This window comes from Pieris napi, chromosome 15 (genome assembly GCF_905475465.1).
Source record: "Pieris napi chromosome 15, ilPieNapi1.2, whole genome shotgun sequence".
NCBI classification, from domain to species: domain Eukaryota; kingdom Metazoa; phylum Arthropoda; class Insecta; order Lepidoptera; family Pieridae; genus Pieris; species Pieris napi.
Genome location: NC_062248.1, coordinates 5734748 through 5752482, shown reverse-complemented (window position 1 = coordinate 5752482; position 17735 = coordinate 5734748). Strand labels below are relative to the sequence as shown.

The following is a 17735-nucleotide window of genomic DNA, read 5'->3' as shown; positions in this document are numbered from 1 at the left end:
CTGTCAATTGTCTTTTAGATTACAATCAGATGTCAATAGTCAAAAAAATAAGAAAAATGAAAATGCGAAATTTGGCTAAAATTGTTTATGTATAGTTTGTATTACTATTAAAATATGTTGATATAAATAATTAAAACGAAATATGCAATGAGACTCAGATAAATAATTTTGAACTTAATCATAATAAATCGATTCTGAGAGAATATAATGTGAAAATCTTCTACAATATACAATAAGTGTAATAAAAATTCATTCTTCTTTCACTAGTCTGACCTAAATCTTAGTTTCTGACTTCTTAATCAAATATCTTTATGTATTTTTAAAACACCTTCGGCAGTAAATATGTCGAAAAATTCAGATATGTCGGAAATTCTTGATAAAAATTTAGAAGATATTGAAATTCAGGAAGTCCTTAAGAATGGAACTGATCTGAGAGAATATGCTTTACAAATTGACAAAAGTATTAAGGAAGCTGAGAAAGCATCAGTGGCAGATTATTTAAAAGAAAGTGAGAATATTGGTTCCCTTCATAACCAGATAGAAGAATGTGATGGTATTCTTGAAAGAATGGAAAACATGTTGTTAGTTTTTCAGGTAAATACCACTTTAGTTAATTCTTGCTAATATAAAATTATTATTCAAAATATAGGGTAATTGTATGTGAAAAATGTTCCATAGTCCTTAAGTGATTATTTTCTTTGTTAAGCTTTTACAAGTTATTTTTACTATATCTTTTGTTACAGAATGATTTAGGAAGTATCAGTAATGAAATTATTAGTTTACAAAAACGTTCAGTAAATATGTCTATACAACTGACAAATAGACAAGGTTTGAAGGGTCCTTTATCATCATTTATTGAAGACATAGCTGTATCGGAAACTTTAATTTTGTAAGTTTATACCATACATCTGCTTTGATTTTTTTTATTTTTGTCGTGATGGTCAAATAAAAAGAGCTGATGCTGTGAAAGATTACAATGCTGTACATTTGTTTTCCTCAATTCTGTACTTAATGCTTTCTTTTTCAGTGGAATAAACAATCTTCCAATAACTGATAAAGAATTTATGATTCAACTGGCCATTTTAAACCAGAAACTTAATTTTGTCAAGGAACAGGATTTCAAAGAAACAAAAGCATGTCATGATGTGAAAGATGTCCTGGAAAAACTTAAAATTAAATCTATAGCTAAGATAAGGACGTATATTTTAGAGCAGATTTATAAATTTCGTAAACCAATGGCAAATTATCAAATACCTCAAAATGCAATGCTTAAGTATAAGTTTTTCTTTGAGTTTGTGTTAGCAAATGAGAGGAATGTGGCTCAAGAAATATGTAATGAATATATTGATACCTTGAGTAAAGTATACTATTCTTATTTCAAATCATATGCTTCACGGTTGGATAAGTTGAAATATGAGGAAGTACCAACTAAAGATGATCTGATGGGAATTGAAGATGGATCTAAAGGAGGATTTTTCCAAAAGTCTAATCTTAAGAACAAAAGTACTATATTCACAATAGGTAACCGTGGAGATGTTTTGGCTCAACAGTTGGAGGCCCCTATTATTGTGCCTCATGTTCAACAAAAAACAAAGGTACTACTATTGATAGATATAGGTATACTAATTGCACCATTCAAACTAGAGTTCTCAACTGTCCGTTTTTATTGGAGTTAAAACACAATTTGACATGACTTTAGTTAAAACAGTACAATTAGACTGATGTATTTTTTATCAATAAGAGGGTAAGTAAGTGTATCTGATTAGTGGAAAACAAGACAGCCACATCTCTACTAAAACAATTAAACTGAAAAGTTTGTTTTTTTGTGTGTTTGGTTGAATGTGTTAAGCTCGGGAATTACTGGTTCAAATGGATAAATTATTTTGGATGTTACATAGTCTATTTATTAAGTTATTACTTTTATAACTAACATTATGCTAAAACCAAATAAACACTATAATTTTATGTATCACTGTAATTTTTATATAATTAGTTACTAAATCAGAACATGAGTTTTAGAATAAAATTGATTTTAAAACTCATACAAATGGATATACAAATTTGCAAGGCACATAAAAATGAAACAATTTGATTTTTTTTCAGTATTCTTATGAAGCACTTTTTCGAAGCCTTCAATATGCACTGGTAGATAACAGCTGTAGAGAATATTTATTTACAACTGAATTCTTTCATGTCAAGGGTAGTCATGCTCAAGAATTGTTTGATCGAATTCTTGGTAAAACTTTGTCTTTGCTTGTGGTAAGTAGTCAAGCCATAGTTTAATTAGTTATCTTTCATAGTTAATTTGTCTGCTGTGGATTTATATAACTTACTTATTTATCGCAAAAACTTTGCTTAACCATGCTAAACAATTATAAACCTACATCAGGAATCAATGAAAAAAAACAATTCCTATTGCAAGCTTCTCTTCGTTTGTTTAATCACACTAACTCAAGATAGACTTTTAAGTATGTATTTTTATTGTGAAAAAAGGTCATTTTATTGAGGAGGCTTTAAAGCTGCATTATAAAATGGGGCACAACTGGCAATAGGCCTTATCGCTAACTTGTCTTCCAGGCAAACTTAGTTCATACAAAATCTAAAAATTAATTAATTCATTATTTGAATTCCTGCTAACAGCAGTCCTATTAATAATAGCAATTATACTATACACATTACCCTAATTTAAACACAAACATGAAGCATGTTTAACAGTTGACAAATTAAAAATAATATTGCGGTCAAATTCTTTATACATATTTGAGTTTAATATTCTCATTATTGACATTTTACCTATTTCAATATAAATGATAAAATGTATAAAATATTTCAGAAAAATGTTGAAAGCTATGTTGTGGAATGCTTTGACTGTTTGGCCCTATTCCTTTGCATCCAACTTATAAATAGATACAGATGGATGTGCCACAAACGAGCTGTTGCTGCTTTGGACAGGTAAGCTCGGCTCCGTCTGATTTCAGTACCCAAACAAAACTTAACTTCCTACATTATTTTAAAGTTGGTCAAAATGCAATTTTTACTTATTCTTTAAGTTTTCAGTCGTTAATCAAGTACTATAATCTTGTTAATTGACTTTTATAATACGTATTCTAAAATTTATAGAAAAACTAGCAGACCGGCCAAGTGCTGCTGTGGCTAAGGTTTTTGTTATATTACATAGAAACTATTCAAGGGAAACGGTAGGAGAACACCAGTCATGGGGACCACCATGCTTTTTTGGTGGTTATGCCATTAAATTGTAGCTTATGTGAAATTTTGGTACTTTCAACACAGCGCCATCTGTTAGAATTGTGACTATCAAATAAAAACAAATATTTTGCAATAACATAATATTGCGGATACGGTGTGCAAATTTGATTGATATCGGTTCAGTAGTTTAGGAGTCCATAGCGGACAAACAACGTGACACGTAATTTATATATATTAAGATAAGATTATCTTATATTCTTTATATTTGTATGGCCACAATACATATCCTATATTGATTTTAGTTATTGGGATTCCTTACTATCCACATTCTGGCCTCGTCTCGAATATGTATTAAAATTAAACATCCAAAGTGTACGCGAGTGTGACCCGGGTAAATTGGCGAATAAGGAACTCGGACCTCATTATGTATGTATTGAAATATCTATGATTTTTTTTATTTGTTCCTTGGGGTCCAAGAAAAGATAGCTCTTGATGAGATTGATTCACGAGAAATAAAGGTTCAGTATTTACATTTTTGGATGCATTTATTAAACGTCCAATTGTATTGTATATGTCGTTATCAAATTCAAAAAGCGTTAAAAAATCTTCTCCTATTTGACAATTATATATGAAACTTTATATGTATTTAAGTAAGACAAAATTATTAATTCAAAGATTATTTCCACATGTAGGCTTTTTGTTGTAAAACTTTAATTCCCATATATTTCTAGGAGCAGTGTTAGGTTTTCTTACGAATAAGACCGATAAACCCATAAATATGATCTCAAACGAACAGCTCTGATTTATTTCAAATTAATACTTTCAGATCACACGCAGATATGCTGAATTTTCAGCAGCAATGCTCAGTTTGAGCGAACAATTTCCGTCACAGGAACTAAGCAATCTTCTTCTAGTGCTCCAAGATGAGGTCCATTGCTTCCTTTTAAAAATGGCCGCCGAATTCGCTCAAAGAGTTCAACAACTAATATTCCTGATAAATAACTATGATATGGTGTTAAGCATTCTCATGGAAAGGACAAGGGATAATACTAAAGAAGCGGAAAGTTTTCGAGAGCAATTGCAAGCTCGAAGTTCAGAATATGTTGAAGAGATTTTGAGTCCTCATTTCGGGGGTTTGATGCAGTTTGTAAAGGAAGGCGAACAACTCTTAGAGCAAGACAAGAAAAACGAATTAGCTGGTTTAGAGAAGAAATCGTTAAATCTGGTCTCCTCATTTTCGTCAAGTTGGAAGCAGAGTCTGGAAGAGATACACCGAGAAGTGCTTGTGTCATTTCCAAATTTGGTGACCGGATCGGGATTACTGCAAATGGCGTTGACAAACTTTGTGCAATATTATCAGAAATTTAATAAACTCCTCACGCCAAATGCGAGGACGCAACTTGTTAATATTCATGTTATTATGGTAGAGATTAAGAAATATAAGACCAACTTTTAATAAATTATTATATGATATTTTGGCTTTTAATAAACCGATTTTAAAATTGTTTGCCACTCACACTGGCGCTTACTATAAAAAATATATAACTCTAAAAAATAATGTTTGGCGTGTAGTGGTACGAAACGCACTTAATCACAACAATTATCAGTTGATTATTGTTAGATCACAAAATACATAGAATTTGTTCTATCAATCTGAATAATAGTACAGATATACTTAAAACTGATCAACAAATGAATAAAGAATGATTTAATTAAACACAGCCAATGCAGGTAGAAAAGAAAAACGTAAATGTTATTTGAATATTTATTACTTCGAAAATGAAGCTTACAGAAATCACAGTACAGTACCATTTGAAACACATATACCATTGCTTTGAGCTTTGACCGCCATTTCAAATATCGTCCTTATCAGTAATCTTAAATTAATATTTACTTACACAATAGTCATGCTAATAAAACTTAACCTATTAGCAAATATTTAAATCATAGAAGTGCTATTCTTAGACCAACGAAAAATGTGTCATAAGACTGAATTCACTCTTAGGATAAGATTCAGTCAGAGGCTTAACGCTAAGTATGACTTCCGTTTATCAAAGCCCAATACGTATTTGACATAAGGGAGTCATAATTAACTCTATGACTGTTACGCGAATTCGAATACGGAAGGAAAAACTACACAATTCATTGTTTCTGCATAAAAATGTTAGTAGCAGTTGCCTTGTAGCAGTTTGCGACTATGATTTAAATGTTTACTATCTGGTGGTATGTGTTTAAAATAAGGGCAGATGTTATAAATAAAAAAAAGGTTTATTTATATTCGTGACCGTCAAAGCAAGACTGATATACTACTTTTAAAATACAGTTTAAATCAATTAAATTTCAAGTTGCTTATTTGGTGCTTCCACACATCACATTCATTATTCTAATACGCAAATATTAATATTAATCATTACTGGACAAGTTTTAGAGCGAAACGAAAGTTCTTATGACAAAAAAATGATAACGTAAAATACATGTGGAATATTTGTATGAACACTTCACAGCGCCATCTTTTTTTGAGCCATGAGGCAACCAAGCACTACTGTGCTAACCACCTGCAATACCAGGGCTTGCAAGTGCGTTGCCGACTTTTAACCTTTCGCGCAACATTATTCTCATACAAATATTCAAGACGGACATTTAGTATGCTTATCGCACATATCTTAAAAATGCATTTTTATTTGGCCCTATATGACTTAATACTAATCGGACTAGTAAATACAAACATATTATGGAACTACACAATTATAATTTAATAATTTACACATTGTACATATTTTCACCTTAAGATATATTGAAAATCTAACTCTGGATGGTTTCAACGTATAAATCTTTCGCCTTTTAGTGTTCCATGGTATTAAATTTTTACTATACCTTAAATTATGAGTTTCTTAGTAATTCCTATTTATGGAATTAAATTAATGATATTTAATAGGATTCAACTAATTTTCACCAGTCGTGCTATGACGAATTTCAATAGGAAGCGCATTCTCTTTAAAAGATAATTGAAACAGAATTAACTACTCAAGAATAAACAGTAATAAACAAAAATACTAATAAGATCGAATTGTTGTGTTAATAAATATAACATCCATTTGTAGTAATAAAAATACATAAGTTCTAAAAACAAATTCCTAGTACAGTTTTTAAAGCAAAAATTTACCCGAAATTAACTAATCTGGTGCATTTTGAACGTTACTTATCAAAAACCCCAATTAAAATTATCCGTGTTTTTCCTACAAATTCTTACCAATAAGTTCAACTAAGAGCCATGAATAGAAAGTCTACTTCAGTATTAAGTAATACCAAAAAAGGTCCAATAAATCTTTAAAAAATTAACAATTTATATTAACAGAATATTTGACCCTTCAAAACAGGATAAAAATATCTTTACAAGGACCTAACACTGGAAATGAACAAAAGAAAAACGTGTCACCGTTTCGTTGCGTTCGAACTCTCAGGACTCTACTAGTGCGTAAAACGAACCGTGGTAGGATTTAGGGTCGCAGAACTAAATAACCTTATATTGGCAACCCTGTTTACCTTATATTGGCAACCCTGTTAAGTCATAGCTGGACAGTAAAAAAAGTACATAATTTTTAAATGAAATGACGTAGCAAACACTACCACTGGTACTCTTTCCGCTCTATCAAAGTACGTAAGTGATAAGCACTTAACGTGTCTTGGAGAGTATCTTCTTCCATGCCTTAATAGGTTTTTCCCTGACATAACTCTTAATCAAAGCTTCGAACTCCGATGACACGATCTCCGGTGTCCATTGTAACAGAGCACTGTTAACGCGCTGGGGATTATGCTTGCTCATACATATAAGACTTGTGAATATTCCTTCCTTTATTGCGTGTGATACTGAAAGAAATAGAAAAAAAAATTTAATCCTAAAACTCCTAGTTACTTAAAGAAAAATTTTATGTTCCTCTCTGGCGGTAGTTTTGACTTGCGTTCCTTAGACAATCTAATGCTTGAAACTCGTATTCATAAAACTGAATTCTATCACTCCTCCTTTACTGTGCATAGTATCCTGCTATGGAATTCCCTACCTATTGATATTAGATGAGCTCAGTCCTTAAATTTATTCAAAAAGCTTCTTTTTGATCGTTTTCTTTCTGCCTCGTAATTAGCTCTGCTTATATATATTAATTATGTGAGTGAACCTTTTGATTGGCTTTTAAATTTTTGTTTATACATATTTTTATTTATTATTATTGTTATTTTTGAAGTGAAACTTCTTTATCGGGGTTGGAAAAAAATTTAGTGTAATATTTTTTCGTTACGCGTCACATTTTTCCGTTACGCGCCATCTTTTGAAGTGAAACTTCTTCATCGACGTATGGGAGAAATTTTGTAGCAGGTTACGCGCCATGTTGCTTTTTGTAGTCAAACTTCTTTATCGGCGTTGGAAAAAAATTTACACACATTTGTCACATTTTTCGGTTACGCGACATCTTTTTCTTGTCTCTACCACGGTTGATCCGAAGAGATTCGAAGCCATTAGTAACAAAAATATATAAAAACGATAACAATGATAGTAATACTAATAATTCTATTACAATTAATGAAATTCTGTAATAATCTTAGTACTACATAGTAGTACAGTAATAAGTTAAAATGAATAATTATAATTGTATTTGTATTCATGTCTATGATAATAAAAGCCTTTTGTTAAACTTAATCTAATTTAACTTTATTTAACCAATTTCTGTAAAGTTGCAGATAGTAGATCATTTTTCGAAAAATAAGGTCATAAAGAAGTTTCACTTCTTACGTGTGTACACCTAGTAAACGCACACATTTTTTTTCTTTATTTTATTTTATTTATAGTAACGTGTTATTACGAGTTTTTTTTGTTAATTATTTTTGCATTTCTTGTACTCTACCCTGTGTAGGTGTTTCTTTTTCATTGTTCCACATTAGGGTTGCCTGGAAGAAATCGCTTGTTAGCGATAAGGCCGCCCGTTGCCTTATAACTTTTGTAACCTGCTTTTTTATATTTTTTAGTTTTGTTGTAGGTGGTTATCACTCTACTAAACCGATTTGAAAATTCTTTTACCAATAGAATGCCAAATACCAGTTGAAAAATGTGTACCAAATGGGAGACATCACGACATAGATTGCGATGCCGAAAGATACTTGCGGAGGCTAAGGCCCATAGGGGGCTGTACAGCCGTTGATAATGATGATACTAAAATTTTATTAATTTAATTTCTAAATTGTCCTGTTATATATGAGTGCCATATAAAAAAATACGAGTCCACGTTTTACGACGATGTTTTCATAGTGAAACTAATTGTACTTTATTAATTCTACGCATTTTAAATTAGAACTTTTTGAATGACCTCTGAATATCAAAGACCAAAAATTGTGTATAAAGTATCAAGTTTACCAAGTTACACTAGTATTTAGTTTTTAGTATATACAAAAATATTTTAAATATACTTAATAACAAACACTAAGAAGACTAGTTTTAAACCACATAAAAACATGATATAGTTTTTTATAAAAAAACTAGCTAACCGGGCAAACGTCGTTTTGCGATGTATATCATTTATAATAAAAAAAATAGGGGTTGATCGTAGAGGGGTGAAAGTTAGGGGTTGTATGTATTTTTTAATGCTGTATCATAAATAAATAAAAATATTTAGGGATGGACTACCCTTAAGATTTAGGGGGATGAAAAATAGATGTTGTTCGATTCTCTGACATACCCAATATGCACACAAAATTTCATTAGAATCGGTCGAGCCGTTTCGGAGGAGTTTAACCACAAACACCGCGACAAGAGAATTTTATATATTACTAGTGGACCCGACAGACGTTGTCCTGCATGATATTTCAAGCGATTAGTAAAGCAAAGTATGAAAGTACCGACTGCAGCGCCATCTGGCGGGCTGATTTGTGAATCTAAACCATTCCCAGATCCCCTTGAACACACACAAAAAATTTCATCAAAATCGGTCCAGTCGTTTGAGAGAAGTTCAGTGACATACACACTCACAGAAGAATTATATATAAAAAAAAAATATTAAAAACTCACAATTCTCCTGTTCCAACATATCCAGTAATCGATTTGTCATAATTTCGCAATGCACTTTCATATTAATTGGATAAGCCTTGAAAAGTGGTCCCAAAACCTTTATACAAAACACTTTGACTCTCTCTGGACTATTTTCATTCTCTATAGTTGATAAAAGTAGGTTATTTATGATATGCTTTTGACACCATTTGACACCTTGCCGCTTAGCGAAGATAATTATCGCCATTCTCAACATATTCCTTTCAGCGGGATCATCTGGAATAAATAAATTTTCACAATTTTATAAACATTTTCGGTACATATTCCAAAAGTAATTTATGGTATGTATTCTAATCATTTAATAAATTTTGGTCAAAGCACCAAGTCATTGTTTAGAAGCGCGGCATCCAAAATCAAAATAGCCATGATGATCGCCAACCTTCGCAAGGAGATGGCACTATAAGAAGATTCTAATAATAGGAAATGTTGGAAAATCTTAAAATATACAGTATTTTTCATATGTAATACCACAAGAGCTTCAAAATTATCGGGTATTTCCCGATAGGTTCGTTGCAAACAATTAATATAGTTGTCATGACGACGACAGTCGTCATGACGACTCTATTTGTTTGCAACGAACCTTGAGGGAAATACCAGATAATTTTGAAGCTCGAGTGGTATTCGGTGGATTATTTTTCCGACCCAAATGTCGGCCAATAGAATTGCACCATGAGACGAAATGTACAGTTAACAAATAAGAATTTCATAATGAATAAAACAACTACTTAATACTTTTCTTGAAGCAACGACCAGAGAAAATTTTCACAAAAAATTTTCAGTATAATACCATGTAGGTTGTACCACGTGACGTCGAATGGTGCAATTCTATTGGCCGACATTAGGGTCGGAAAAATAATCAGTTATATACAATATTTTTTTTTATATACAGTATGTTTTTTTTATATACAGAATTTGGTGCAGCCATTAAGTTTTAATTAGATAATTATCCATATGTATGTATTATTGTGTAGTTCTTATTAGTAATAGCTGTAAAGATAGAATATCTGTGAAAATACATTAATAAATTTTTGATACTGTTTAAAGATTTTGGGGGTCTATAGAGAAAACCGTCATATTTACCTCTGATGGTTTTGATGGCGTGGCTGAACATCTCAAGTACTCTATTCTGATTCCATTCATTGAAGTTGTACATGTATTTCTTATCTAACAGCCATCTAACATCTGTCGCTCGCTTCATACCACGATTGTCACACTTCAAAAAGTGTAATAAGTACACTATGCTTAATAGTAGCGGCGATTTGGCTGGAAAGGATTAATACTCAATTAAGTTTTTTTTAAACTATTCTTTGATAATTAAAAGCTAGGCGGGTTGAATTTACTATTTTTATTGCATTAGGTGCCCGCGACTTAAATTAAAGAGTCGCCTATAATCATAATTAAAATTACTCAAATCTCATTAAAAACACGTGTGTAATGTGTAAAACAATCGTTTTAATTTTTTGCGTATAATAAACCAAACACACAAAAGAGTATCAAGAAATAATAAAATCTAAAATCTTGCGCACAATTTAAATTTGAAAGAATAATCTTCCCTATTAAGACATAATCCTCAAAAGATTAATGTTTTGTATTTATGTACTTTAATATAATATTTGTCAACCTTTGCACACATTTTATAATGTATACACACAACAATATTAAAAAAATTCAAAACTCACCGTGAGGTAAATGTGCCAATGGTAAGACATGAGGCCAAGTTATCAGACACTGCTTAACCACAACGACCGCCTTGAAGTTAAGACAGTACATCGCATCCAGCATGAACACTTTTAACCGATTCTTCAAATTAAATACTCTACATAACACTGCATATATATGCGATAAACTCTCTATTGTATCAAAATCAGGATTTCGACTCAAACAGAATAAAGCAAAGTCTATATTTCTCAATACTTCGCCAAGTATATTATCATTCATTTGCTTTATAATATATACAATCATCTGTTCTTTCTTTGTCATGGGAACTTTTGTAATAGCTTTGTTATACAATTCCAACTTCCGAGCTGGGTCTTGGAGGAATTTCATGAGACCGGATATAAATTCTTTCCGATTTAAACTTTTTAAATATTGAATTAGGTCATCCAATGCTTTCTGGAGCTGATCAGGAGGTTTTTCTACAATATCTGACAGTGTCGTGTCTATCTTCTTAAAAATGGCGTCTATAATTTTGTCTAAAAAAACAAATTTGAATAAAATTAATATGAATTCAGATATATGATTTGACGCGACATCTCCGCAGTGTTGCAGATTTAATAAATTCTTGTACTTTGTCTAAGAAATTATTATTACTAACACATTAATTAATGGACTGCCTGCTAAATAAAAAGTTATTAAGTCCCTGAAATACAGGCCCAACCCTTTAAAAGACAGGACTGGGGGGGATATGTAAATTATTGTTTAGCCAGGAACCAAACATGGAACCACAAAAAGTACACAAATAAACTGAAATCTCACCTGATACTTTTGATGCTGAGGTTTTAATAACATTCTTTCCATGTTTTCTAATCATTTTACAAAGTATGCTGTTACTGAGATTATTTGCATCAGCAGAAATTTTATCAGAAATGTTCAGTCTTTCATTAGGTGGAGTAGGAATTTTATTTATTTTCTTTCCTTTACTATCTGTTTTCTCTAAAGTGTTTGCGTTTCTGTCTGTATCTATATCTGTAATATTAACATGTGAATTCGAACTACGTAATGATCGTTGTGGTTTATCCGAATCATGTGAAGAAACCCTTATTTTTCTTTTAACTTTATTAAGTAAGTTTGTGTCCGTTTCTTCGTTCGTAGTTTTACCTAAATATTTATCTACATTTTCCTTTTTAACAACAGTTTCAAACATATCTAGATCATTATAATCTATATTGAGTGGTCTATCATCCTTATTATCTTTTTCTTTAGACTCTATTTTCTCCAAATTTGAACTTCGCAGCATTCGTTTGTAGCTAACGTTAGAACTTCCGGAATCGATCCGTTTGCGCCGTCGGTTAGTTTTGGGAGTAGTTTCCTTGCTTGTGTGATTGTCTTGTTTTTCATTGTCTACGACTATCGGCGTTTCCTTATCTTCTGCTATCTTTTCATTACCAGTATTGTCTTCTTTATGAATAATTTCTTCTAAATCCATAGTTTTTACATTTTCGTTTCCATTAATGACGGAAACAGAACTTGTATCTATACTGCTGTCAGTAGATGGTGCCAAAGGCATGGCATGTCTATTTTTCTTAGGGCTTATAATCTTGTGTTCATTATTATAAGATTCTTTTGTACTATCAATTGCAATTGGATTACTTACAGTTGTTTTCTTAACAAAGTCTTCTTTTGAAACTTTAACAGAAGATCTATCAGATGTATTTCTAATATTACTTCTATTTTCTTTTTTCTTAACAATTTTTTGTTTTATAATTTTGGGTTTTGATTTATCATTTGATTTCAGTTCACTCATTACCTGTCGTGCTTTATCATATGCCTCTTTGTTGTTTATAATATTTAAGAGTTGGTTCTTTAAATCTTTTTTCACAATTGGTTTAAGAGGAATTTTCTTAAATCTTCTTGCAGGTAATTGCGCCATTATTTTACTCCTCGGCATTATCTTTCTCTTCAATAAATCAAGTTTGGTTTGTTTTCGTCGTTTAAGTCTTGAACCATTCGGTGATTTATCATTTCTAGGAAAGTCATTGGAAACTTGGATATCATATGTTTCATGTTTTCTTTTATTATCTATAATAGTATCCGGGCAGTTGATGTCGGCTTCCAGTGGAGTTTCAGTGGTATTGTCATTTTCAAGCAATATTCTGTTTTGAGACTTTTGTGGACTTACATTTGAAAATAATAAAGTTATTGGATCATTTTCACATTCCGTTGCATTAGACCTCAAATCAAAAGCAGTTGAGTTCTCACATGTGTTGTTAACTTCACTAACAGTACTTAGATCATTATCACCTGCTATGATAGTATCTTGACTATCACCAAATAGGCTTATATCACTTTCAGTAGTTTGTATATTCTCATGACTTTTACTTGTTAACATACCCTTAATTAGCAAAATTTCTTTGCATAAAAAGTCAACATTTGTTTTTAAAGTTTTATTTTCTTCTCTGATTTTTATTGCTTCGGGACATACTAGATGAGCTTCCTTAATTGTGTGGGAATGCATCTTTGGTCTTTTTGGAAGAGGACTGATTATTTTATGATGAAACTTCATTTCTCTTAAAATCATTTGCACTTCCCTATCATTACTAATTTCATCATTTACATCCATATTTTCAACTTCTTCTATGGGTTTCCTTGATATTTCTATTTCACAACCACTAGACATACTATTCAGTCTCATCTGGCATTTACTATTGTCGTCTGTGGATGCGTCTGTGTTTGCTTGTTTGGGATTAGAGGCTTGTATTGGACTTGCAATGACATTAATATCCTCATTATTATCCTCAAAGATGATGGGACTAGTACCTTCATGAACAACATTAAGTGGAATCTTCACGGGACTTGTGCATGCATCAACTAATTGTCGTTTCTCTTTAATGGTAACAATTTCTGAACTTAAAGGAATATCTGAAATAAAGTACTCAGGAGTTTTAGGTGCATCAGCATTTCTATCACTCAGTAATACTTCATCATCAAACATATTTGGACTTGATACAAGATTATCTTCAACTCTCATTGGGCTTGTACCAACATCAACTTGAATAATTGGTTCTTTGATTATTACATTATAATCACCCAACATAAAATCAGTTTCTGGGCTGTTCATTTCAGACAATGCCAATGAAGATCCCCTCCCAGTGTCCTCACTAATAACCTCAATACAAAAATCAGAATCATGATCATCATTGAATTTATCTGCAAAAGAATTTATTAATTATTAATTTATTTAATTTGCAACAGAATAAGATTATTTTTTAATCATCAAGCTTTGATGTATTCTATAGCATATACAAAATTTAACTCACCAATCTTTAATAATTTTGAGTCATTGCATGATTCCTCATTGGCATTATTACTTAACACACCTTCCTAAAAATAAATTTTTAAAGTTAAATAATATAATAAACTATCACAAACATAATGTAATATATATTATTGGAATAAAATCATACCTTTTGTTGTGCTTCATATAAAATATTGTCTATTGGTGATGGAGATCTGATAGGACTCTCATCAAAGTCATCTAGATCACTACTGTTATCAGACTCTATACCGTCGGCAAAGATTTTCATGTCTTTATATTTTGATAGAATATGTTTTATTTCTTTAACTTTTTCTGGAATTAAATAAAGCATATTATTTTTTTTTGTAACAACAAGTATAATTATTAAAAATAAATTCATCCCACTAGTTTAGTTACATTTTTAAGTTGCCATTGCTTTTGTAAGCCATTCATAAAAATTTTGTGCTATATTTAGGACCTAAATGATCTTAATAGAATAAATAAATTGCAGAAAATCAACACTTACAAATTATAAGTATATATTTATTTATTGACAGATATTTCACTTACTTTTACCAAGAACTACATCTTTGAAACACCTTATATCATTTAAAAATGCCTCTCGTTCTTTTTCATATGATGTAAGCTTTTTCTCATAGTCCTTTAAACTGCTTTTCTCCAATTCTTTTTCTATTTTTAAAGCTTCCACCATTGATTCTTTTTCCTTAACAAGTGTCTGTTAAATAAAAATATTCATATATTTTTTTATTATTATTATGAACAGTCAGTATTATCTTAAGAAACTTTAAAATTGTATTTGAAATGTAAAATATTTGTGTTTTTCATTGAATCCAATGATTCCTCAAAATTTACCAATATTGCTTATGAGTAATTTTCATTACCCATATGAAATGGCCTTTATATAGAATGAGATAGATAGATTTTACTAATAATTTCTCTAATAGGCTTTCTATATTTGCAGCTTGGAGGTTTTTTTATTAATTTTCCCACCCAGATTGAAACTACAGTCAAAACCGTTTATAACGACATCGTTTACAACGACCTATCGGTTATTACAACCAGATTGTATGGTCCCGTCCGAATCCCTAGTAAACTATTCAGTAAACAAACCGCTTATAACAACATCGGATACAGCGACATATCGCTTACAACGACGAAATTTTATCGATATTCATCGGCTATAACGACCAACCGCTTCTTGTCTCAGCAAAACAAAACAATACAAACGATTTTAAATCTTATTTAAAGGCATTGAATGAATATTTAGGCATATTATTACCTACGCACTTTCTACCAACGAACAGTTTCAGCCAACAACGATTTCGGAGGCTCTTAACGCTGTCACAATTTTGCAAAAATTTGTTGCCTTTAACGAACAGTTTGATACTGGTGATACTCATACCTCGAGGAGTATGAAACGTAAAATGCAAAAAATATTTGAGACTGGGCTAAAAAAAAAAAAGCAGACCAAAATGATTGATTACTTTTGTACCTAATTATTTCGTAATAAATATTTTTGCTTCTTTTTTGACTCGTTTACATATTATAATATTATTAACATACCATATTATAACCCATACCTACCTATTCTAGATAGATAACTATGATAATATAACTTGTAGATAGTGTACATACATATTAACTATACTTGTGTATATATAATATGTGACATTGCTTATAACGACTATCGGATATAACGTCGGCAACTATACGGTCCCTTCAATGTCGTTATAACCGGTTTTGACTGTATAAACTTGTCCAATTAGCATACATACATAAAACAAACTAAACACTGAAATTTTATTGATTTTGCTGTACATCATCACTATTTTTTATAAATTTTAATTAAATAACATAACTTGAGTTAGTTAAAAATTGTACACAGCATTGACTATATTGTATAATTACCTGTAATTGATAAGCATGTGAATTCATTGCTTCCACCTGGGTTTGCAAGTCAGCAACATTTTTTACCAGTTGTTGATTACTTTCTTTGAGTTGCACTGCATTCTGGAATGAAAATAGTTTCCTTTAATAAAACCAAATGCACTAGATCAATATGATATACAGCAGTCACACTTAGTCTCAACTGAATCTTATCTGCAATTTATGTTTTAAAATATAAATTTATTGCAAGCAAAGGGTAAAAAATAATAATTTAATCATATCATAATTAAATGTTTGAAGATTATATGGTGTGCAGAGGAATAGCACCAATCCAACAAACAATTTGTTGATATTGAAATAGTGCATAGATTAAAAACTTTCATCGATTCCAATGATATTTAATAATCTACCTTTTCTAATTCAGTATATTTTTCCAAAGTTCCCTTATTCTCTATACAAGCTTGTTTACATTCTTCTTTTGCAGCCAAGAGCAAGCATTCAGTTTCTTCAAGTCTCTCTTTTTGTGTATAGAATTTCTGTACAAGAGCACTGAAAACATAAAAAATGTAGGTTAAAATCTTTTCATAAAATTTAATTTAGTAAAAAAATTATTGATTAAATGCTTTCATAGTTAGTATATAATATAATTTAGATGTATGTAGGTTTTCATATTTTGATCTTTTATTGTTTATTATGAAAAAAATATTAACAATATATATTAATAAAATTTTTTTACACATATATAAATGTTATTGATTAACTTAAACAAAAAATATTCTTACCTGCTTGCTACAATTTTCTTCTTCACATTCAATATTGATTGTCGCTGTTTGTCATGTTTTAAAACATTCTGTAACAGTAACAAAATTTAAACATTTGGGTAGGGTAGATTAATAGAGTTACAAATGGTAGTCTTGAATTTATTTTCCTTTAAAACTGATCCTGTTATGAATAACTTAATAAATATAAAGAATTTTGTTTACATGCTCCTCGCATTAAAAAAGTTTAAACATACACATTTGTTACAAATACAATAAGATGTACACTAATTTTTAAACGGAATTCTTTAATTTATTTATGAAGTAGTTATCATTTTAATTGATTTAGAACCTCATAAACTAACCTTACTTACCACATTACTTGCAGACGGTTGCAGGAAGTCTAAATCAAAATTTACCAGTGTCTCGTCGTAAAAACTAGCCATTATCTTGCTGAAAAAATTATAACTACCAGGATTAATGAAACTCTACATTTTTCAATGATATAAGCTTTTTACAACCAAACACCGGGAGCGCGGAATATTTAGCAATTCGCATTCAGCGGCGACATTATTTTTAACAACTGTCAAATCACAATTAGTGTCGATATGACATTTGGTCATTTATGTTGGACATAGGTTAGGAATAAACATAGAAGCAGCGAAAATAGTAGACAGTAGTGTTTTCTTTAATACAAGAATTATTTATTATTAAATTAAATAAATCAGCAATGGATTGGTAAAAATCCATAAAATAGATACAACAATTTTAGTGTTAAAATAAATGTATTACTTTTTAGTTAAACATTATAAAAAAA

General features: G+C 30.6%; 2 protein-coding genes across 4 annotated transcripts; one reads left to right on the top strand and one right to left on the bottom strand.

Moving 5' to 3' along the window:
* The first annotated feature begins 82 nt into the window (after positions 1–82).
* Positions 83–4680, top strand: LOC125056672 (vacuolar protein sorting-associated protein 52 homolog). 2 transcript variants are annotated; one of them, XM_047659925.1, is made up of 7 exons: positions 83–594; positions 744–889; positions 1028–1595; positions 2104–2259; positions 2834–2952; positions 3510–3633; positions 4034–4680. In XM_047659925.1, the coding sequence occupies exons 1-7, from the start codon at positions 343–345 to the stop codon at positions 4661–4663; spliced, it is 1995 nt and encodes a 664-aa protein (XP_047515881.1). In that variant the 5' UTR covers positions 83–342; the 3' UTR covers positions 4664–4680. The 2 variants fall into 2 exon arrangements, with proteins under 2 accessions (XP_047515881.1, XP_047515883.1); XM_047659927.1 differs by lacking the exon at positions 3510–3633 and having other exon boundaries at positions 4034–4212.
* A 278-nt stretch (positions 4681–4958) lies between these two features.
* Positions 4959–17497, bottom strand: LOC125056686. 2 transcript variants are annotated; one of them, XM_047659945.1, is made up of 12 exons: positions 17284–17497; positions 16943–17010; positions 16571–16709; positions 16182–16283; positions 14823–14988; positions 14422–14585; positions 14275–14338; positions 11774–14164; positions 10978–11490; positions 10379–10561; positions 9260–9514; positions 4959–7074 (listed from the first exon to the last, which is right to left on the bottom strand). In XM_047659945.1, exons 1-12 carry the CDS (start codon positions 17362–17364, stop codon positions 6881–6883), a joined length of 4320 nt encoding a protein of 1439 aa, XP_047515901.1. In that variant the 5' UTR covers positions 17365–17497; the 3' UTR covers positions 4959–6880. The 2 variants fall into 2 exon arrangements, with proteins under 2 accessions (XP_047515901.1, XP_047515902.1); XM_047659946.1 differs by having other exon boundaries at positions 17293–17497.
* Positions 17498–17735: the final 238 nt, after the last annotated feature.